The 20,567-nt window shown below is 38.4% G+C and overlaps 2 protein-coding genes across 3 annotated transcripts in view; one reads left to right on the top strand and one right to left on the bottom strand.

The window, feature by feature from the left end:
* Positions 1-19: 19 nt before the first annotated feature.
* On the bottom strand, positions 20-1,345 carry rnh1 (ribonuclease H1). Its single transcript, XM_065216600.1, has 4 exons — positions 1,174-1,345; positions 913-1,102; positions 531-844; positions 20-470 (listed from the first exon to the last, which is right to left on the bottom strand). Exons 1-4 carry the CDS (start codon positions 1,260-1,262, stop codon positions 98-100), a joined length of 966 nt encoding a protein of 321 aa, XP_065072672.1. The 5' UTR covers positions 1,263-1,345; the 3' UTR covers positions 20-97.
* A 242-nt stretch (positions 1,346-1,587) lies between these two features.
* Positions 1,588-20,567, top strand: part of LOC135697018 (bridge-like lipid transfer protein family member 3B) — a 52,637-nt gene continuing 33,657 nt past the window's right edge. For both annotated transcript variants that reach the window (XM_065216570.1, XM_065216569.1), the window contains exon 1: positions 1,588-1,975. In XM_065216570.1, coding sequence (XP_065072642.1) covers positions 1,932-1,975 — 44 coding nt within the window. In that variant the 5' untranslated portion in view covers positions 1,588-1,931. The remainder of the gene's footprint in view (positions 1,976-20,567) is intronic.

Raw genomic sequence — 20,567 nt, 5'->3', positions numbered from 1 at the left:
ATATAATATCACAATCTCATACAGTGATCAAAGTTTAATTAGCATTACATAAATAGCGAATGTCGAAACAAAATACAAAACTCACCAACTTCGAAGGTCAACGAGCAGCTTTCAGACGGCGAAACATTGCCGAGCCTTCACGGGCTAGTGCATCTGCCCGTTCATTGCCCAGTATTCCGCAATGCGCATCGACGTGGTTCCACTTGATTTCGATCTTGTTGCCTGCCAGTTCCCGGTCCAGTTCCTCAAAATCCACCTGATTCTTAACCGGTTTTCCGGTCGAAAGTTTCCATTGATTCCGCTTCCAATTGGGCACCCACTTGGTAATGGAATCGATTAGGAATTTAGAATCTGTATTAATAATCAGTCTTTTGATGCCGTTTTCTTTTGCTAGCCGTATGGCCAACGAAGCGGCCTGGATTTCTCCGCAATTGTTGGTCGCTCGCCCACTGACCGGTTTCGATGTGTTTCTGGAAATGATCAACGTCCAAATAAAAATACTTTTCCCGTCTAATTGTCCGTATACTTACAATGCGTGTCCCTCACCGAAGTACACCCCCAAACCAGCGCAGGCCGCCGCAGTTCCATTCCCTTCACAGGAACCATCTGTGTAGACATGCACGTAGCCGTCTGCATCCTGGAGGAAGCTGTAGCTGCCATACTTTTCCAATTTAGTAACTGGCTTCAGTGCGCTAGCTGTCTTCTTACGCTTGGCTGGCCGCGGTACATCTGATTCCTCTGGCGCCGAGCACGGAACTACCACCGTTGATCTCAGCTCGTCCAGTTCCCGCTTCATACTTTCAATTCTAGAGCAGGCAGCATTGATACCATCGTAATTATCGATCTGGATAAAACAAAATAAGATTATTAAATTACCTTTAGATTCCGTCCAATTTCAAGTATTCCTCTTACCAATACCCGGACGGACTGCGTCGGGGGACACACGGGTTGAGAATCCACGGAAGAATTACTTGCGCTGTCGGAGCTGGAACTGGATATGCTACCGCCATTTTCACGGATAAAAGTCTCTGCTTGCTGCCGAGTGGGAAACTTTTTGTACTTGGCCCCAGTAAATCCGGTCACTTGTCGCTGACATTCTGGCCTGAGTGGGGGTGGAGTTTATTGAGTGTGACTCTGTGTAAAGAAAACATTATTTGGACGAGAAAAACTTACCACGTCAAATAGACACCAACAGTTCTACCTTTAGCCACGGCATAAAATGGCATATTGAGCACTAGTCCACGCAGTAGATTGCGAATCATTCAACGAAGTAGTATTTACTTAAAAACAATCACCAGTTGCAAGATTTTATCTGAATTTTTATCAAAAACCTTGGACTTCAAAACTGGTAACCATTGAACAGTTAACAGCTGGCTTTGTTGTGATATTTCAGTTTTCTGACAGCTATGCTGGAAACAGGGGGTGTCTCGATTCAGGGCTTGTAGATTTGCGAAACGAGGAAAATCCGTTTCTGAAGGGCAAATATAGGGCTTGCGCAACACATCGCGAATCGTGTGGAAACTGTCAAAATAGCAAAAAACACCAAATCCGAAACGTCAAAAATTTTCTTCCAAACTCGCTCACGTCTTCTCGTCGGTGGACGTGTGTGCTGCGCGTTTCCGCGATTGAAAAATATTCAAATTTTAATCCTGTAATAATTGTAATTATACCTTGTGCCCTGCGCTAGTTGTTGTGTCGTTTGATTTATTAGTGCACCATGGTTGTGGTTCTGAGTTGGAATAATCCTGTTTCTTAGCTGAGCTGATTGTGAAGCAATTCTTATTTACACCCTTGTTAGTTTCGCGTCATCGTCTTCGTGACTAATAGGGTGTAAGTGGGTGAAAGTGAGTCCTTTGTGTGCAACAGTCGAAGTGTGTTTTTGGTGTTATCAGTGAGAGAAGCAGCCCCGTTTTCATGACCCTGGAGGAATAATGGTGTCTATTATTAAAAATCAATTGCTGAAGCATCTTCAACGGTAAGGACGAGGAAATGGATTGCCTTCACTCGGTGCACTTAGGAACGTCTTACACACTCATACTGTTGCAGCAGTGAAATGTCGTTTCAAGGAAGTAGTAACTGTGGTTTTTTTTTTGGTGACATGTCATTCGTGAGAACTGAGTTTTATGCTAACAGCTGGAAGCGGAAAAATACGTCCTACATAGAATTTAGAGATTAGATGATAAGGTATCTGTGGTCGGCTTTCTGGCCACGCCTTGTGCGATGTAAATTACATCGGATTTCCAGCCAAGGAATATGGGCAATTTGCCATTTTTCTTCCTCTCACTGTGCTATATAACTCAGTCACCCCCATTGTAATTCCATTACATGCCTGCTGCCTGCCTGCTTCCCTCCGCCTCCACCGTGTTTCTCAGGACTTGGTGGCTTCATTGGCTACACTGGTGTTGTTTCGTATACGCCAGTGAAAAGTAGCGGTAGAGTGAAATATAATTTATTGGTTTCGTTATTACGGTGGCCTTGCCGGATGCGGAGAATCTATCGACCCGTACTGGATGCGGGTGAGTTTCTTTTAGTTGACTTGAGATTTAATCGTTTCCCGACAAGGGACAAAGTAGGTATCTACTGCGATGCTGGATTATCCTATAGCTATTTATTAAGTTATAAATTCATTGCATATGAGACTATTTAAACATATTGACAATCACCACATCAATCTCAACAAGAGATTTCCAAGTGCCAACCAAGCGCTCTGAAACCCTTTCTTGTTAATTATGCCGGCACGGTGACAAAATGTTATCTGACCTCGTCGCGATTAATTAAAATCCCCTTGCAACCTGTTCTATCCTTCTACATTCGAACGGACGAAGCAAATAAAAAGACAAGGAAAATCCGGTAACCTGAGCTTAACTCGGTAATGTTAACATTGGATACGTTTTCTCTGTCACAGCTTACAGCAAAATTGCTATTTCTACAATTTGTTCTAGTGTCGTGCTGTCTTTGGAAAATGATAATATCTAATAACAATAATCTGCTGTGGATAAGCTTCGTATCAATCACGTGTAGAAGCAGCGATTCAATCAACAGGTTTGTGCCGTACTAGTCGATCGTAAGACATTTTATTCCAGCTCTTCGCTGTACGGGACTGCGGAAAAACCAATACAAGTGGAAAGAACTGAATGGCATCAAACTGTCATTAGCACGCAGTTTTAATCATATTTTTCCAGTAAACTGTCTTGGTCAAATAGGGTACTGTACTCGGGTACATAATTTACTATGGTTGTTTGTACGGTAAACAGTGAAGTGGCTTGAGAGCAGAGGTTATCTTTCTGCTGGCAAAATGCACCTTATCATTTTTTTTCCTTGATTTGTTTTTCGTCGATCTTGTTTTCCGTGCTAAGCACCAATGCTACCGACGCCAGGGAGGCAGCTCCCACACCTGGACCCTACCTATCGACCCATCAACTCATGAATCGGGGACCAACGGCCCTATCATATGATGCTGTTGGATCCGCGAGAAATCGATGTTTGAAGTCACTATTTACATTTGGTTGTTTCGCCACTTTCTTATGGTTCATAAATGTCCTAGATTTCAGATATTGACCATTGTTCTGAGTCTCTAAATATTAGCTGTGGATTAGTGGACCTCCCTTAGCTCAGTCGGTAAAGGTGCAGTTACAAAGCAAGACCATGCTGGAGGTAGCTGGGTTCGATTCCCAGTTCTGTCTAGGAATTTTTTCGGGTAATTTTCCAACTTCGACTTCCCTGGGCATAGAGTATGATTGTACCAGGGTGGCAAGTGAACCAGGAAAACCAGGAAAACCGGGAAAAAGTCGGGAATTTATTTTCACCAGGAAAAACCCAGGAATTTCATAAGTTCACCAGGAAAATAATCTTGTTTGTATACTTTAAATAGGTTTTAAATTTTATGTATGTCAAAGTTTCTTTTTATAATCAGGTCAAAACTAACCATTTTGTTCAAGCTAAATCTTTCACACAACTAAACTTTGATGAACAAAATTTACCCTGAGAATTTAGTAAATATATTTGTATTTATTTTTAATTTCATTTTTTGTCTCAAATCAATTGCATGTACGATTTGTGCTTAATTGATAGCAGACTTAAGCAAAGCCGACGCGTAACTACTTTGAAGTACCTGATCAACATGTTCAATAAAAAAGTTCTATTTCTAAAAACTTCAGATAAGGCTTTCGAACTTCATGCAAGTTCTATAAAATTCGGGAAAGTCTTACAAGTTTCAGAGAAGTTCTACAAATTTCACAGAAGTCTTACGAACTTAATCTTAATCTTTGTTGAATAACTACGAATTTTACAGAACTTTCTACAGATTTAATGTAACTTCTACGACATTTAGGCATTGCTTAAAACTTAAGGATAATCTTATGACACTTATGGATTTTTTCCGAGCTTCAGAGAAGTCTTCAATACTCTTGGGAAGTCCTCTGAACTTAACATAGTTCTCCAAGCCCAAAAAAGTTCCTAGAACTTCCGAGAAGTCAATTGAACTACATAATTTCCAAGAAATTAAGGAAAGACCCACAAACTTTTGGAAAACCCTTCGATATTTAAAGCCTTATGCACTTTAGGGAAGCTCTTCTAAATTTAGGGTCCTCATATATTCAGTTAAGTCCTTCAAACTTCAGGGAAGTGCTCAGATCTTCGAAAAAGTTCTTCGAACTTGAAGGAAGTCTTACAAACTTCGTGGACTTCTACGATATTTAAGAAATTCCTATGAATTTCAAAAAACTCCGAACTTCAGGGAAATCCTAAGATCTTAAAAAAAGTCCTTCGAACTTCGGGGAAGTCCAGTGTAATTCAGGCAATACAAACTTCAAAGAACCCTTCAGGAAAGACCTTAACGCTTCAGGGAAGTTCTACGAACTTTAGGGAGTTTCTATGAACTTCAGCAGTCAGTCTTTTTAATATTAAGAGTTATTAAACCAGCGTTGTTTATGAAATCTTTTAATCATATGATTTTGAAATCATGTTGCAATCAAAATTCCGCTAAATAAGATCCTTAATCGTTGACAATTTGCGGAAAATTTAAACAAACTGGAAATCCGTAAAATTGTTAGAAGCAAAGGTTTGTTTAAAAGTCCTCATTCATATCACACTTCGCAATTTCACCTTGAGATAAACTAACCCGTTGGCTAAAAATCTCTCTAATAAAGTTAAAAAAAATCGCAGTTTCAAAAACAGAAATCTCAAGATTTAGGGGCTTTTAGATCTCTAAATTTCAGACGTTAGATAGTGCTCCGCGCTAGTCCAATGGGACCACAGTACCTTTCATTTGGCGCTAGTTGTGTCCAATTCGGTGCATGAGCGTATTCTTTTCGTTACACACATGAACACACACATACATTTTCCGATGTCATTGAGCTGAGTCGATTGGTATAAAAAACTCGGCCCTCCGAGTCTCGGATCGAAAGGTGGTTTCCCAAGCGGTATTATACCCTTCAAAAACAACTTTAAAAATCCTGCAGAACTGAAGCGTCCGGATGTTTCCCTTGTGATCCTTTCGCAGCTGCGACGACAGGGCCGGCAGCAACAGTAGCACCGATAGCGCGATCTATCGCTCTAGCTCTTGCTGGAACTACACCAATGTCAACAGCAGTCGATTGTTCCGCCCACGGTTCTTAGAAAATCGAGGTACCCAATGTCGTTTGTATCTTTATTGGTTTCAGAGATATGTAAAAATGAAAATTGAAGTTTATTAAAAATCGGCCAAAGACAGTACCCGATTGGCACAAAACTTAGTATTTGTTAGTTTTTGCCTAAAATAGGTATGTAGACATACAAATTTTGGTAGAAATCGAAGAGGGTCGATGCACTTTAGATGGAATGACCCATATATCTTTTATATGGAATGCATCACTTTCACATGATTTCTAGGTACCCTATTTAGAAGTGTTATGGACCTCTGGTAGAATCTGATCTGAAGAATCACCCGTACCTGTGAAAAATAAACGATTAAGGACAAAATTTACAAAAGCCACAAATGACCACTATCATCGCTGACTTTACACTGCAAATTAGCCATGACAACGGCCATTTGCGAATTCTATCAACCTTGTCCTTAAAGTAGTTTAATAATCATTACGCAAAAAAAAATGAAGCTTGGCGTCAGACGAATGAGTCATATTTGGCAAATGATGCCGTTACAATTAGCCATGTTGGATCTGTTTCAAGAACGAATTCTTCGTCACGTTCTCGTTCATAATCAGCGTTGTCGCGTCTGCTAGGGTAGACAGGGCAGAGGGTAGGGGGAAATACACATCGCGTTTGATGTGGTGGCCTATTATTTTTTTACAATACAACCACCGGCTATACAAGGTAGCAGAGGTCAAGAAACATGTTCTTATTGCTGCTCTCTCAGTACGACTTTGGTACGACTGTCCGTGATTCTGCTGGTCTGCTGGTGCTATCAAGACGTGTCTTATGGTTTGTTTATTCTTAGGCTATTTAGTTCGCTAGCTCCACCAGCTAAATCAACTAGCGCGAATTTCAGTTGTTCCTGAAATCTCATGCCGGTAGCTACTGATGCCCTGTTTACATTATGCTGGTTACTTTTTAGACACACATTATTAATTTCACTCATATTTTATTTGAGTTTAGTTTTCTTTATTAAAGAGGCTTTCAGATTAATCGCTGTCAAATTAAAATGTTCAGTTGCTAATGACGATGGTCAACAATCTGTCTTGGATTGCTATCAGCATATCAACAACAAGAAAGAAGCAACTCGTTCGATCCGAACGTTCACTGACCAAAAGTTGGCCCTCTTGGCGGCCGCCCAACAACTTCTGATAAATGGCATCAGAACCCGAGACGTCTGCTAGCCGTGCCATGTCTCTTGGAGCAAAAACCGTTTTCTTTTATTTTTTTGTCTTTTGTAATGAAAGACAAACATCTAATCGGGATACCAGCTCTTCTTCGTACATTTAAATTAGTTACCCCCAAATGGCGGGTTATGTTTCCAAGAGAAAATATTTCGTCGGGTGAGTGACTCCGTGACCTTTTCTCATTTAGAAGATATTTGTGAACCACTTTTGTCCGACCTTCGGTGATTTATTGCTTCATAATTCAATTTTCTACTTCTGTGTGTTCAATTTTCCGAACTCCTGTGTTTAGGCTCATCTAAAAGTTAGTTCGTTTCCAATTTTCTAGGAAAAGGCAAACATACTTTTGAATATAAAATCCAATAAATGATCCATAAAATATTGGAAAACGTTCCATTAAAAACATCAAAATAATACATCGAATAAAATCCTTAAAAAAGTGTTAATGATCCATAAAAATATCAATATGATGCATATTTTATGTAAAATTTAGCAACACAATTGTAAAAATGTACCGCTAAATTTCTAAAGAATGAGCATTGAAATTGTACGAATTACCCATAAACATATTGCAATTGATTCAGCAGTGAACCTTAAACTAAAGAAAGTGATCCATAGAAAATCCAGTTTGCGCACTTAAAAATATAGCCATGTTCGGATTAATGAAAGCAACTTTCTCAGAGCAGTCTCGTTTTGGACAGCTTGAAGCTGAAATAGTTTTTTATTCAAACTTCTGTCAAAAGGAAATCATTTTACTGAATCTTCAGTAAATCTGTTATTTTTTGCTGAAGCTGAAGTAAATGTTTTTTGACAGTACTTTGCTGGTTGTCCAGCAATATTTTTGTTTTCCACTTTTGCTGAATTATCAATAATATTTTATCCATTTGTTTTTGATGTGATAAATTGGGAAAATTAATGCAATTCCTACACTGTATTTAATGCATGATTTCTTTAAAGAATAATATATCAGTTCAGCTTCGAACCTGTTCGGATACGGTTGTGTATAAGTTTATTTCTGTTTTGTGCGTGCGTTCGCTGATTTTGCCAGATTAGCGCTGGACGGTTATACGTGTGTGAATGGTGGTTTTCTCGCTTTCCGAGAAGTTTTGGAATCGAAAAAGAAAACGTGATGCATCATGTTTGCAGGCATCAGAAGAAGTGTCGCTATCTGCGTTGTTTGTTTTTTCTTCGCTTGTGCTCCCCGTACAGAAATTTGTGGCGTCGCGTGTGATAGTTTTTGATTTCAGTTTGTTTACGCGTTGTATGATTTTGTGAGCGGTCGCTTCGTGTTCGCGTCATGGAGCAATCGACTACATTCGACCAGAGGATTGATCCCCGTAGGGCGGGTCTATGATCGGAGCTACTACACCAAGCGTGACATAACTGCTTGCAAGGGATTCAGTTGGACTGATTTGGTGAGATTGTTCCATTTTTCTACTTTTGTCTATTTAAACTTAATTTCTATGAATGCGTATCGTTTGGAATCATTTGATTCGGATGAGACTCTTAACTTTTATTTGTTTACATTGTGTTTCAATTGGTATTCTTAAGAACTTCACAAAATAAGGTTTCAATATTTAAATTGAGCAGATCGACTAGCCTGGTGGCTGCCGCTTTTGCTTACTGAGTAGAAGACCGTCGGGGATCCACATTGTAAAGATTCCCTATTTTCAGCTTTTTACAGGCTGGAGTTGTTGTTTGAACCATTTAGTTTATCAATTTAATTTATCTGTATAACAATTATTCACAAGCATTCTTCCAGGTCAATTCAAGAATAGTTTGATGATGATAAATCTTCCTAATATTCACATTACAGTTATGACCCGATCCTGTCAATCTCTCTGCGCATCAGACTGTTATTTTTCAATAATTCCACATAATTGTAATTTCATACCTTCCTCCTTCAAGATGAATGTTTAAGATACACATACTTTGCTAGCTGACAAAATGGGGTCATTGCTGTATAATTTTTCTCTTTTTGCAGCCTTCATTCAGACTGGATCTATTGATTTAAATTATTTGAGTTTTCTTCCAGCTCTTTGATGACGGAACATCACTAGATTTATACTGTAATGATTCACTCTTACAGCTTTCACCCTGGTTTTGTCTGTTGATTTGATTTGTTTGAATTGGTTTTCAGCTCTTTGGTGTTGGCAGTCACGGGCGATCAATTTTGCTCATGCTCATGCTCTAAGTTCATTTTCAGCATTTCGATGATGGAACGTCTTCAGATTTATATTATAATGGGGCTTATTACGGATGTCACATCACGGTGAAAAGTTGTCACTTGTCGTCACGGTGAAGTGATTCCCATTTGATTTGTACGGTAATCACGGCTCTTATTCTGAGTATCACTTTCTTATCACCGTGTAGTGACACCCGTAATAAGGCCCAATGATACACCATTTGGTTTTGGCTTCGGGCAAATCCAAGTATAATGCATGATAACACTGATTCATTTAAAACCATGGTCGCATCACTTATCAAGGTGAATCCTGATCCAACGAACCCAACTTACTAACAAAATCTCCTTTTCTGTGTCTTTTGTTGGAAATTTCAGGGTTACATCTTCTTTATTGGGAGCTGAGGAGACATAGAACTGCATCATATTGTATGTAAAATAATTATTATTTTCATTGCGGAATACCAGTTTTTTTATCCACATAAATGTATTTTCATTATTACGTATTTTAATGTTCTGCTATATCTCATTTCTCCATTACATATGTTTACTATATATATAAATAAATACTGGGTTGGGAGGGAGCATCAGGGTATCATTTGACCTGAAACTGGACGATTGGAGTGGTATGACAACCGGAGTCTAGGAGGGAATAAACACTATCATTTTCTTTATCCTACCGATTCGATTGTGATGGTGTGAATTCTACTCCAACAGTTTCAGTGAGATTGACGCGCCCTTCTTAACAAACCATCCTGTAGGAAGCTTAATAAGTATTGCGAATTGCGTTATTCGATTTGTTGGATCGTATCGTTGGAAGGAGATTCTTAAATTCCCGTGGATTTCGCGTAAGTGTCTCTGCTTACGGGTCCACCCCACCGTTTTTGGCCCTTCATACAGCGATATTGTGAATTCAGATCGGTAGCTCAAATTGATCTTGCTATTAAGTGGAGCTGCATACAAGACAAGATCTTCGAAGGGATGGTGGCTACCTTACATACATACATTTCTTTAAAGAATAATATATTTATAAAAAATCACAGTATACAGTTGATTTGGTAACACCGTTTCACTGCAACACCACGATCTCATTTATTATTGAATGATTTGAGGTATTCAGGGTGAACATCTAGCAGCCAGTATTTGCTAAAATTAAATGGAAAATGTTGCTTAATTGATAAAATGATAAATTTAATTAACTTACACACAACATTTGAGATTTAGATTTCAGTAAAACGGATTGCTGGATCATAATCACGAGGCAATGCTTTACTGAAAGACAGCAAACGATATTTTTTACCGAAAAATACAGCTAACATAAACGGTTTGCTGGACACCCAGTAATGAACTGTCAAACATCTTAATTTAACTTGTTATAACATTATTTTCAGAAATTGCAACACCCTAGAGTGAACCATCTATTTTTTTTTTATATTTATTAACAAGATTTTTACCTATACGCCAATTCAACAGGGTCAAGTGAAGGAAAGGCACTAGAAGAGGTCTCTGGAATCATCGAGGAAATGTATGCAGTCTTCGTGTTGAGAAATTATTTTTTGATGTATAAAGGGTGTCCACGATGAAATTGCCACACTATGAAATTGCTCTAACTTTTTAACCGTTGGGTAGAATTTAATGAAAATTTGGGTGGATTTAGTTCATAGTGCATTATTTACATCCTGCAAGTTTTAAAGTCCTGTGATCAAAACTCGCGGAAATGGAGTCGAAAGAACAGCTCGTGCGTGATAAAATCTTGCGCATTCATCACGAGAACAAGGATCTCTCGCATCGTTCCATCGCTAAAACGTTGGGAATCGCGAATTCCACGGTGTCGCGAGTGATTAAGCGGTTCGAGGAACGGTTGACCACCGATCGGAAGCCCAGAAGTGAAGGAAAAAGTATTCCGTACAACACCAAAAATCACAACCGCGTAGTTGGGGCCTTCAACCGAAATCCGAACGCCTCCGTTAGGGATGTGGCTAAGAAGCTGCACCTAAGCCGAAGTTTTGTCCAGAAGGCCAAAACTAAGGCTGGGCTTCGAACGTTCAAGGTACAAAAGGCCCCTTATCGCGACGAGAAGCAGAACAAGTCCGCCAAAACCCATGCCAGGAAGTTGTACCTCAACATGCTGACGAAAGTTGAATGCTGCATCATGGACGACGAAACATATGTGAAGGCCGACTTCAAACAGATCCCCGGCAACCTGTTTTTCACGGCCAAGGATAAGTTCAGCGTTCCGGAGCATGTCCGCACTCAGAAGATGTCCAAATTTGCGAAGAAATTCCTGGTTTGGCAAGCCATCTGCACGTGCGGGAAGCGGAGTGCACCTTTCGTGACCCAGGACACGATGAACGGACAGGTGTACATAAAAGAGTGCCTCCAGAAGCGGCTGCTTCCTCTCCTGAAGGCCCACAACGTCCCAACAATCTTCTGGCCGGATTTGGCCTCATGCCACTACTCCAAGGACGTGCTGAAGTGGTATGCGGACAATAAGGTCAATTTCGTGCCGAAAATGTTCAACCCTCCCAACACTCCGGAGCTCCGCCCCATCGAGAAGTACTGGGCGATTATGAAGCAGCACCTTCTTAAACGACCTAAGGTAGTGAAGACAGTCGAGGAACTGAAGAAAGTATGGGTTTACATGCAAAAAACGGTTGATTCACAGGTTGTGCAGAATCTTATGGCCGGGGTTAAGGCCAAGGTGCGGGCATTTGCGCATGGACTGTAAATAAAATACGAGTAAAATGGTAAAATGAAGTTTAATAGTTATTTCTCAATCCCTGAAAATTTGATGGCAATCGGATGAAAACTCGAATTTTGCGAATCAATTTTGTGTGTGGCAATTTCATCGTGGACACCCTTTATTGTATTGTTACAAAATGAAATCTAATTTGCAGTTAATAATAAGAAATTATTATCTATTTTATATTTAGCATGATGAAAATGTACGAAACACATGAGCGTCAATCGAAGAACATCCATGCAACTTTTAACATAAATTGTATAACCCGATTTTTTAAATTGTTTTAGTAGCATAGAACCTGTCTTAAAAGCCAACTCATAAAAGTATCGATATTGGTATAATGCGAAAACGAATACATTACATGAAATTATATTTATTTTGTTCAAAATAATTGATTAATTGTTCAAATATTTACAAACAGGATATAAATACGTCTGGAAGTAAACATTGTTGGAGATAATTTCAAATTGCCTTAATATAACCTTACATTACAGTGTAATAACCAAATAATTTTACTCTTACTTCTTCACTATATACAATCATTGTTGATTTATTCATTAGTATCCTTGCAAAAGTATTGTTTCATGTCCAAATAACCTCGATTTTTCGGTCTATTGATTCATTGCTAAAAATAGTATCGATATTTTCAAAATATTCCATGATGCGTTAGGTCATTCTATGGCAAAATGTTTAAAGCCTACTTAAATATTAAGGGGTAGTAATAATTATATAAAAAAAAAAGAAAAAAGTGCAATTGTAAAAATTTAAAATCTACGTTATTTGAACATTTTCATGCTTATTTTCTCTTATATTTTGCAATTCACTATATATTTAATAAACTTCAAATAATGCATATATTTAAAATTATATTGTATACTCATAAAATGCGGGGACGGGAGGGAGCATCAGAGTATCATTGAAGTTGTAGCTGGACAATGGAGTGGAGTGCCAGCCGGAGTCTAGGAGGAAATGTTCTGTCATTTTAGATAGTTGCATTTTACTCCAACAGTTGCAATGAATTTGACGCGCTCTTCTCAAACAAACCATCCCGTGGAAAGCTTATCATGTATTGCGAATTTCGTGGTTCGTTTTGTTGGATCATATTGCTGGAAGGAGATTCTTTTATTCCCGCGAGTGTCGCGTAACTGTATCTGCTTACGGGCCCGCCCAATCCTTTTTGGTCCTTCATACAGCAATATGTTGAATTCAGAATGATTACGAAATTTGATCTTGCTGTTAAGTTGAGCCGCATGCAGGGCAAGACCCAAGCTAGGATGGTGGCTTCTTACATACATACATACATACAATCTTCTTCAGAAGCTGCATGCTCCTAGTAAGAAAAACATCGATTTACTGAGTCTATTCAGCAAAATGACAGTATTTGGGATTGCTGAAAAAATCAGTAAAAATAAAATCTGAAATCTTTACTGATATTCAGTACAATGTAATCATTTTGACAGAAGTTGCAATTGCTAGAATATACAGCAGGATTATGTTGCTGGAAAGTTTGCTGATCTTTCATCAAGTCTAAAATCAGCAAAATTTTACTGATTTTCAGCGATTTAAATTTGGTGTGTACTTTATGATTTATGGTCAATTCGACTAGGATGGCACCATGAATTAGATACAATCAGCATTTCCATTCAAGAACATTAAACGCGGAAGTGTGATTCTCAAAAATGCCAAAAACAGATAACTGTTATGACAGATCATGTTGTTAGCTAAGCATCCAGCAACATTTTCTGGATTGCTGGATTATTCAGTATAAAGTGCTTTTGCTGGAATCAGTTCAGCAGTCCATTTTGCTGAAACTTGATTCAGATTTTTGGTGTGCAGGGAAAGGTTCTTTGGACTAGAAACATCTTTTAGAGATCCAAGACATGAACCATTTCTTCAAGGTTCTGGGACGTATTTCAGTTTAAAAGGTTCGTACTTGTTTTTTCCTTTGCAACTGTCTTCACAGGTGCACACTTAGAAATTATTATTTTTACACGAGACGTAATTCAGCTTAGACGTAAATCATGGAACGTAAGCAAACATGGCATGTAAAATTAAGTTTCCTGAAACTGAAACATTTGCAACTCGACTAAAAGTGCGTTTGATTGAATTATACAATTGTTCAATTGTTTTAGAGATAACCCGAAACTATAGCTGATTTGACTATATATAGAGGGCAACAACTATAGTGCATAGTTGGCTCCTCGGTTGGCTCAACTATATTTTTCAATAGATGAACAAACGTCAAACTTCAAAATACAACTATGCTTTAGTTGATTCAAGAAAACTATTGTTAGGGAAGCAAAATTTTACAATGTTTATTAAACGAACTGCTCTTCATTATCGACATATTAAGGAAGTTTGTTTAGCTTCTTTATCGATCTCAAAAACACAACTGCAAAATCATAAGAAAGGTAAACATGAACATTCAACTAAGATTTGAACCGTGTTCATCTGCGTAAGAGCCAGCTACCTTATCGCCTGCTCTACGCATCACAAGTTAAAAGTATGTGGATTTATGATAATCACTTGAAACCAAATTATATAACTAAATTACATTTGACGGTTATTATAATTGATCAAAGTTATAGTTGAATTGAGTATAAGATGAACAGTTGAATCTATAAGGTAGATATGATTGAGTTGGTGGTCAAATTAATGTTGGAATAACTATAGGTTTCTTTCAAACAACAATATTTTTCCATGTGAAAGTAACTATTAGGATTGTTATCTTAACTTAACGATTTTTTTGTCCGTGCAGGACGATTTGGAAAACCTATAATTTCGTGACCAACAAGTGTGACTTATGAAACTCTGGTAATTTCTCGATTATGTGCAGGGTGTTTGGTTTGAATCGGTTAAAAGTGAGAAAACTAGAGCCAAATTAACTGCAATATTTAGGACAGAAAAATACGTCAGAGACGCAAAGGTAAATTTTCAAGAAAAATTGCATTTCAAATGAAAATGAATTATTTATTTTTTAAATCTTGGCCGGTATTATTCAATAGAATCTCATAATGTAAGGGTGTTTTATTATGTTCATTAATTATGTACTAAGAATTTATACTATACATAAAAAAATTGAAGATGATACAATGTTATTATTTTTTTTTTAATTTCAAAGGTTACAAACGATACTCCTTTAGCTCAGTCGGTAAAAGCGCAGCTACAAAGCAAGTCCTGCTGGAGGCGACTGATTCCCGTCCGGTCTATTAATTTTTCGAGTTGGAAAATGTCTCTACTTTCTAGGGCATAGATGGTACAGGCATAGGAAGCTCTCAATTAAAATGTGAAAGTACTTCAAAGTGGAAAGTAGGCAAAAATCTTATATGCTATAAGCAATAAGCTTGAAATGCCATGTAGTAGTATGCAAATGCTATTTTTAGTCAATGAAAACAATATTGGAAGAATACTCGGAGAATTGTTTCATACGCATCCATTTTATGTGATTTGATGTGTCGCATGCAGGCCTGAACATACTCATTACAGCTAAAATACTACTTTTCGAAATTATGAAGCTATGAGATATTATAATAATAATTTGTAAATGTAACATGCAAGTAGAGGAGGTAAAGTTTGTGTATGACGCATAAAATCTGTCACTTTCCCTTCCAGAGTGTCACAATTGGGTTGTTGAATTTTGAAAAACACGCCGGTTTTCATACATCACCTGAAAGAGCTGAGGCATAACATCTCTGATCACGCCTTCCTTCGGATGGGAAGTAAAGCCGTTGGTCCCCGGTTCATGAGTTGATGGGTCGATAGGTAGGGTCCAGGTGTGGGAGCTGCCTTCCTGGCACGTAGGTAGCATTGGTGCTCAGCACGGAAAACAAGATCGACGGAAAAAACAAACCAAAGTAAAAAAAAAAAATGCTCATATACATTCAAAAGCGAATATCTCAATAAAACTAACTGGATTAATGATGCAATCTTCATTTTTATGATCGCTAGAGTGTAATGGTGTCATTTTTTCATGTATCCAAATGCCCCCATATAAAATTCAAACTAAAAGCGCCAGCTCACCTTAGAACCAAATGAACTGAAACTTCCGGATAATGATTTTCTCACCTAAAGGCACAAATCTAGGAGCTGGGCCGTGGAAAATTAAAACTTTTATTTTTGTGGACCAGTCTAATGTGCATCTGTCCCATGTTATATGGCAGTTCCATAAAACATGCAACAGATATGCATCCACCGGCTCTTTTCTTTCATTACCTTTCTAATAAAGTTATCTTATCATTCGTGATTATCCGGGCATCCCAGTTATCTCGAAATAGCAGACAGGGGTTGTTAAAATGTTATTAGAAAGTTGTGTAGCTTCTTCGTTTATTATGCTAGCGCTAACGCAGTGTCAACATTTACACCCACTGCCGTTCTCTCTGTATTTACTTTCACTTCATTCAAGTGTCTGCCAGAACGTTTGCGATTATCCGTGCTATCAGCCTGTAAGTTGCTCATTATTTCATTAGTCCATTATTCGACCTCGAAATGTCACCGAAATGTGCTTCTTAATCCTCTATAAATACAAGCTGATTATTCCGATTATTCCATCGTTCCGTCATCTGTCATCAGCAGCAGCCTATATGCATTAATCATAACTTAATGATATTCAGTGTGGCAAATCGAATTATACCGATTGAATGGCAGAAACAATTTATTCTGCACTAAAGTTAACCTATCTTCTCTGTGGCTCGTTGGTACAAGCTCCATACAGGCATGTACAGTGTGCTAAAATGGCTCATCGAGTAGATACAGGACAGTGTCGTAGGTATAACTATAGCTATGGGTATCCATCTCTCTGCCACGCTGTCATCGGATGGACACGAAATTGGTTGGTCATCCGAATAAACGTTATACCTGTCAGGACCTGATGGGGTGGTTGGGGCATACATGTACCGTTATAGGAGGTGTTGTCGTGTAATCGTTTCACGTGTTTCATCTCGTGGATAAAGCTTTTATCCCCATGCCACTGGCCGGTCACCGGTTGATAATGTTTATAGCGAAAAAAGGGGTGAATTGTCCAGGGCGGCAATATATGCTGTCATACGTTGAATTTTAAACTTATAACATGCGATTGGAAGCGAGGGGTTCTTGAGTGGTACATAGTCACAAAAAATTAATAAAATTTAAAATAATAATAATTTTGATTGGAAACTTGGTAGGGGAAATGACGGCTTCGGTATGACAGACTATTTTCGGCAACCCAAATTGAAACGCTAATTTCACTGGATTTTCTTAAGAACTTCGCTGAATGCATTCAATCGATCCTTTAGGCTTTCAGCTTCAATTTGATTATATTTTTACCACTGAGAAAAAGCAATCCAGCAGGGTTTTCTTGAAATGAAACACACGCACTACAAAACGCTGCTGATTTCGAGTTGCCGATGAAAGCACAGCTGTTTAACACGCAGCCCAAATAGAAAGGTTGCCGAATAAAAAGAGGTTGCCCACAATAGTCGCTCTCACTAGAGAAGATTGGCGCTTTGTAAAAGCGTTTCAATACAGTTTTTGGAAATTCTTTCGACTGAAATTGTTAGAGCAGATTGTAAACAAACCAATACTGTATATATGTGCGTTTCTTAGAGAAAAAGGCTATAGAAAGATGGTAGCTCCTTAGGTTGCCGAGAATACGTAAATTCCCCTATGTAAGCAACGATTTAATTGATACGAATTGTATAAATATGACTTCCAGCTACGAAGCTCAGTGGAAGTTTCGCGCAACACAAGAAAAGGGCCTATCAAGCTGAACATTGTATTAGGTTCTTAGTAACATTGACAGATTCTCTTCGTGGACTTTCTTTTTGTATTCCAACGGCCTTGTCAAAACATTCCCAGGAATTTTCAGCACACAGATCGATAAATGGTTATTTTATCTAGCATCTTATACGACAAACACAACAAAAAACGATGTTGTGCTCAAGTTATTAACGAAAGAGAAAGTTGACGAAGAGAATCGATCAATGTTACTTAGGACCTAATGCAATTTTCAGCTTGCTGTCAGTGTTGATCGATTCTCTTCATCGACTTTCTCTTTCGCGAATAACCCGACTGCAACTGAATTTTCCATTGGGTGTGTTGTTTCAAGCGCAAGCTAACATCTGGATTAACAATAGAAAAGGGCCCATCAGCATTTGTAAACAAACCGTCCCAAAGCTCATTCCTCACAAATCGAAGGCCGCCCACACAAACCAACACCTTAATCGTGTAGGTAGAAGTTGTCCCTCTCCGATGACGGTGTTGCTTTGTGTGGGTAGCCTTCGCTTTGTGAGTAAAGGGCTTTGAAACGGTTTGTTTACAAATGCTGATGGGCCCTTTTCTATTGGTGATCCAAACATCATCTTCTGTCGAACTGCGCTGCGAGTTTACCGAGAAATTCGTATATGCTGCCGTGGTAAATCAAAGAGGAAGTCGATGAAGTGAATCGATCAACGAGGATAGGCCCTTTTCAAATGTTACCCGAGAAGTATTGATGAGGAAAATAGTAATTAGTTTCGACATTATAAATGTTGCTCAGTGTGGAGAATAATGCGAGAAGCACTAGGGGAAGCATAAGCTTTAAGCGCTATTTCAAGAATGAATATTCAAAAAGACGTATCTGCTTTTGTAACCAAAGATTCCAGCATAAATGTATCGAAATTCTTTACTTGCAGACACCAAAATAACGCGCCATAAAATGTTAGTGTGTGTGGATGAGCTAAGAGGTTCGATATATTGACGTTGGCATTTTTATAAAAGCAGTTGGAACATTTTGAACATAGATAGGTATCTGTTTATCTGTTTGATTTCACAAACTTTTGTCATAGTAATTTGAACACATTTTAGGTCTTCTGTGAATTATCCAGGTATGATATTTGAACTTATATTTAGTCTGACCTTCAGCGTGAGAGGCATGCATGTTAAACACTACGCCAACTCCGTTAATGGTAATTTTTTTCGACACATCTTTTCACTTTCTGGAATTCACTAAACGTCCGATAATTGAAGAGGACCTTTCATTTAAAAAATCTCCATTAGCTAGTCGATATCTTCCTTTAGACTGGACGTTTTACCTCCAGTTCCGCTATCTACATGCAGCACACGGTTGGGAGTAAGGACAGCATATGATAGCTCAAATAATACATTTTTAGCAGCTGGATTCCTGCAGCATCACCAGCCTGTGAGTGAGCCTAGTATATATATATATATAGGCATGGTTAGAAGTAAAGCAATTTCCGGTTTTTCCTAGTCTTGACTGACCGGGAGGTATAGGCATGGTCCAAAATGGTTACTTCCAATCCCAAATTTTGTTCTATTTTTCGTCAACTTATGATAGCAACAGCAAAATGTTGCTCGTTTATTGCTGAGTTCCATGCACGTATTCACTGACGTCATTTCATTTTCGGTTGTTTTTGGCTTCGCATTAATCTTCCGGAATGCTAGACAAATGAGTAATGTCTTATCACTTGCTACAACGGAAAACGGCATTTGCTAACGAAGCTGCCAAAAATTAGGTACGAAGGTTATTTATGTCGACTTCGAGTTCAGTTAAGTAAAACAACAAAAACGTGATTGGAACGACGCATATGAACGTGCTTTGTAGACAAAAATCCTATTACATGTTACACTTGAATAGATTTCCCATTTGTTTAGCTTATCTTTCCTCGTGAGTGGTACCAAGCGGTTTCAAACTGCTCATATCGATAACAGTCGGCCAGGTGCAAATTATCGTGTGGTTACCTAAAAAAATTTTCTTGTTGGGTGGAGGGGGGGGGGGGGGGGTGCTGTCGGCGCGTTTGGTTTGCGAATGCACGGCTATAGCGGTTCAGTTTACGTTGCTCATGATTGTGTAGGTGTGTGTGTGCGCGCGCTAAAACCATGAAAAATGACCATGACCGTTGAATCGGTGTCGTGTCACATTGTATAAAGGAGCATAAAGGAAAGCTCGTGTATTCCCACTTATTTCACCGAGGATCTGCTGGCACGTGAATTAGTAACATGCTGCCAGGTAAATATATGCTGGGCGATGGTTCTAGGGATGTTTAAATAGCCGTATTGAGTTCTATTGTGAGCAGCTTCAAATTTTGTGAGCATGGCCTAGTGATGATAATAGAAAAACCTTTGGTTTTTTTTCACACATCATATCAAAAGTTTAGCAATAAGGGGCCTTCGAGACTTTCAAAAGATTTGGAAATGTAACTACGTTCTGAAATACATGTAAATGGAAATCTTTTTATTTGAGCCACTTTAAATCTTTTAGATGCAATTTATTCAAAAACTGTTAAGCCTATTTACAATTATTATTGTTCAAAAATTCTTCGAATGCTTAGGCCGTTCGCAATGCTGAGTTTCAAAATTGTTTTAAACTTCTCGACAATTCTATAATTTGAAACTGTCAAAAATAAAACTGCAATGCTGATCCTCAATCGTCGTATCAATTTTAAAATTAGTTTCGCGATTCCCAAACCGCAGGCATCGGATCACTTTGACGTGTCTATACATTCTATCGAACTTGTATGAAACATTGTTTGATACTTGATAAACTAACTTTTTTCAGCGAGTAGCTGTTCTCAGACAACTGAAAAAGTCAGGTAGGGGAAGTGGGGCAGTATGGCCACCTTTCGAATGATGTTTAACCAAATGGATACTTTCAAGCCAATACAAATTGAATATTAATAGTAAACTTTTGAATCTTATGCAAGAATATTTAAAAAATGTTCGCTTTGTAACCGAAATTAAACCGTTGGGGTAAAATGGAGCACCCTGTCGGGGTGGTATGAGCGACCTTAAAGGCTCAATAATGAACAGTTTTAGCATAAAAAAATTTGACAGAAACAATTATTTCCTGTAGAATAAA

This window comes from Ochlerotatus camptorhynchus, unplaced genomic scaffold (genome assembly GCF_037179485.1).
Source record: "Ochlerotatus camptorhynchus isolate MF236.1 unplaced genomic scaffold, CSIRO-AGI_Acam_v1.1 ptg000064l, whole genome shotgun sequence".
Lineage (NCBI taxonomy): Eukaryota > Metazoa > Arthropoda > Insecta > Diptera > Culicidae > Ochlerotatus > Ochlerotatus camptorhynchus.
Note: the sequence above shows the minus strand (reverse complement) of the source record. Positions and strands in the feature narration are given on the sequence as shown.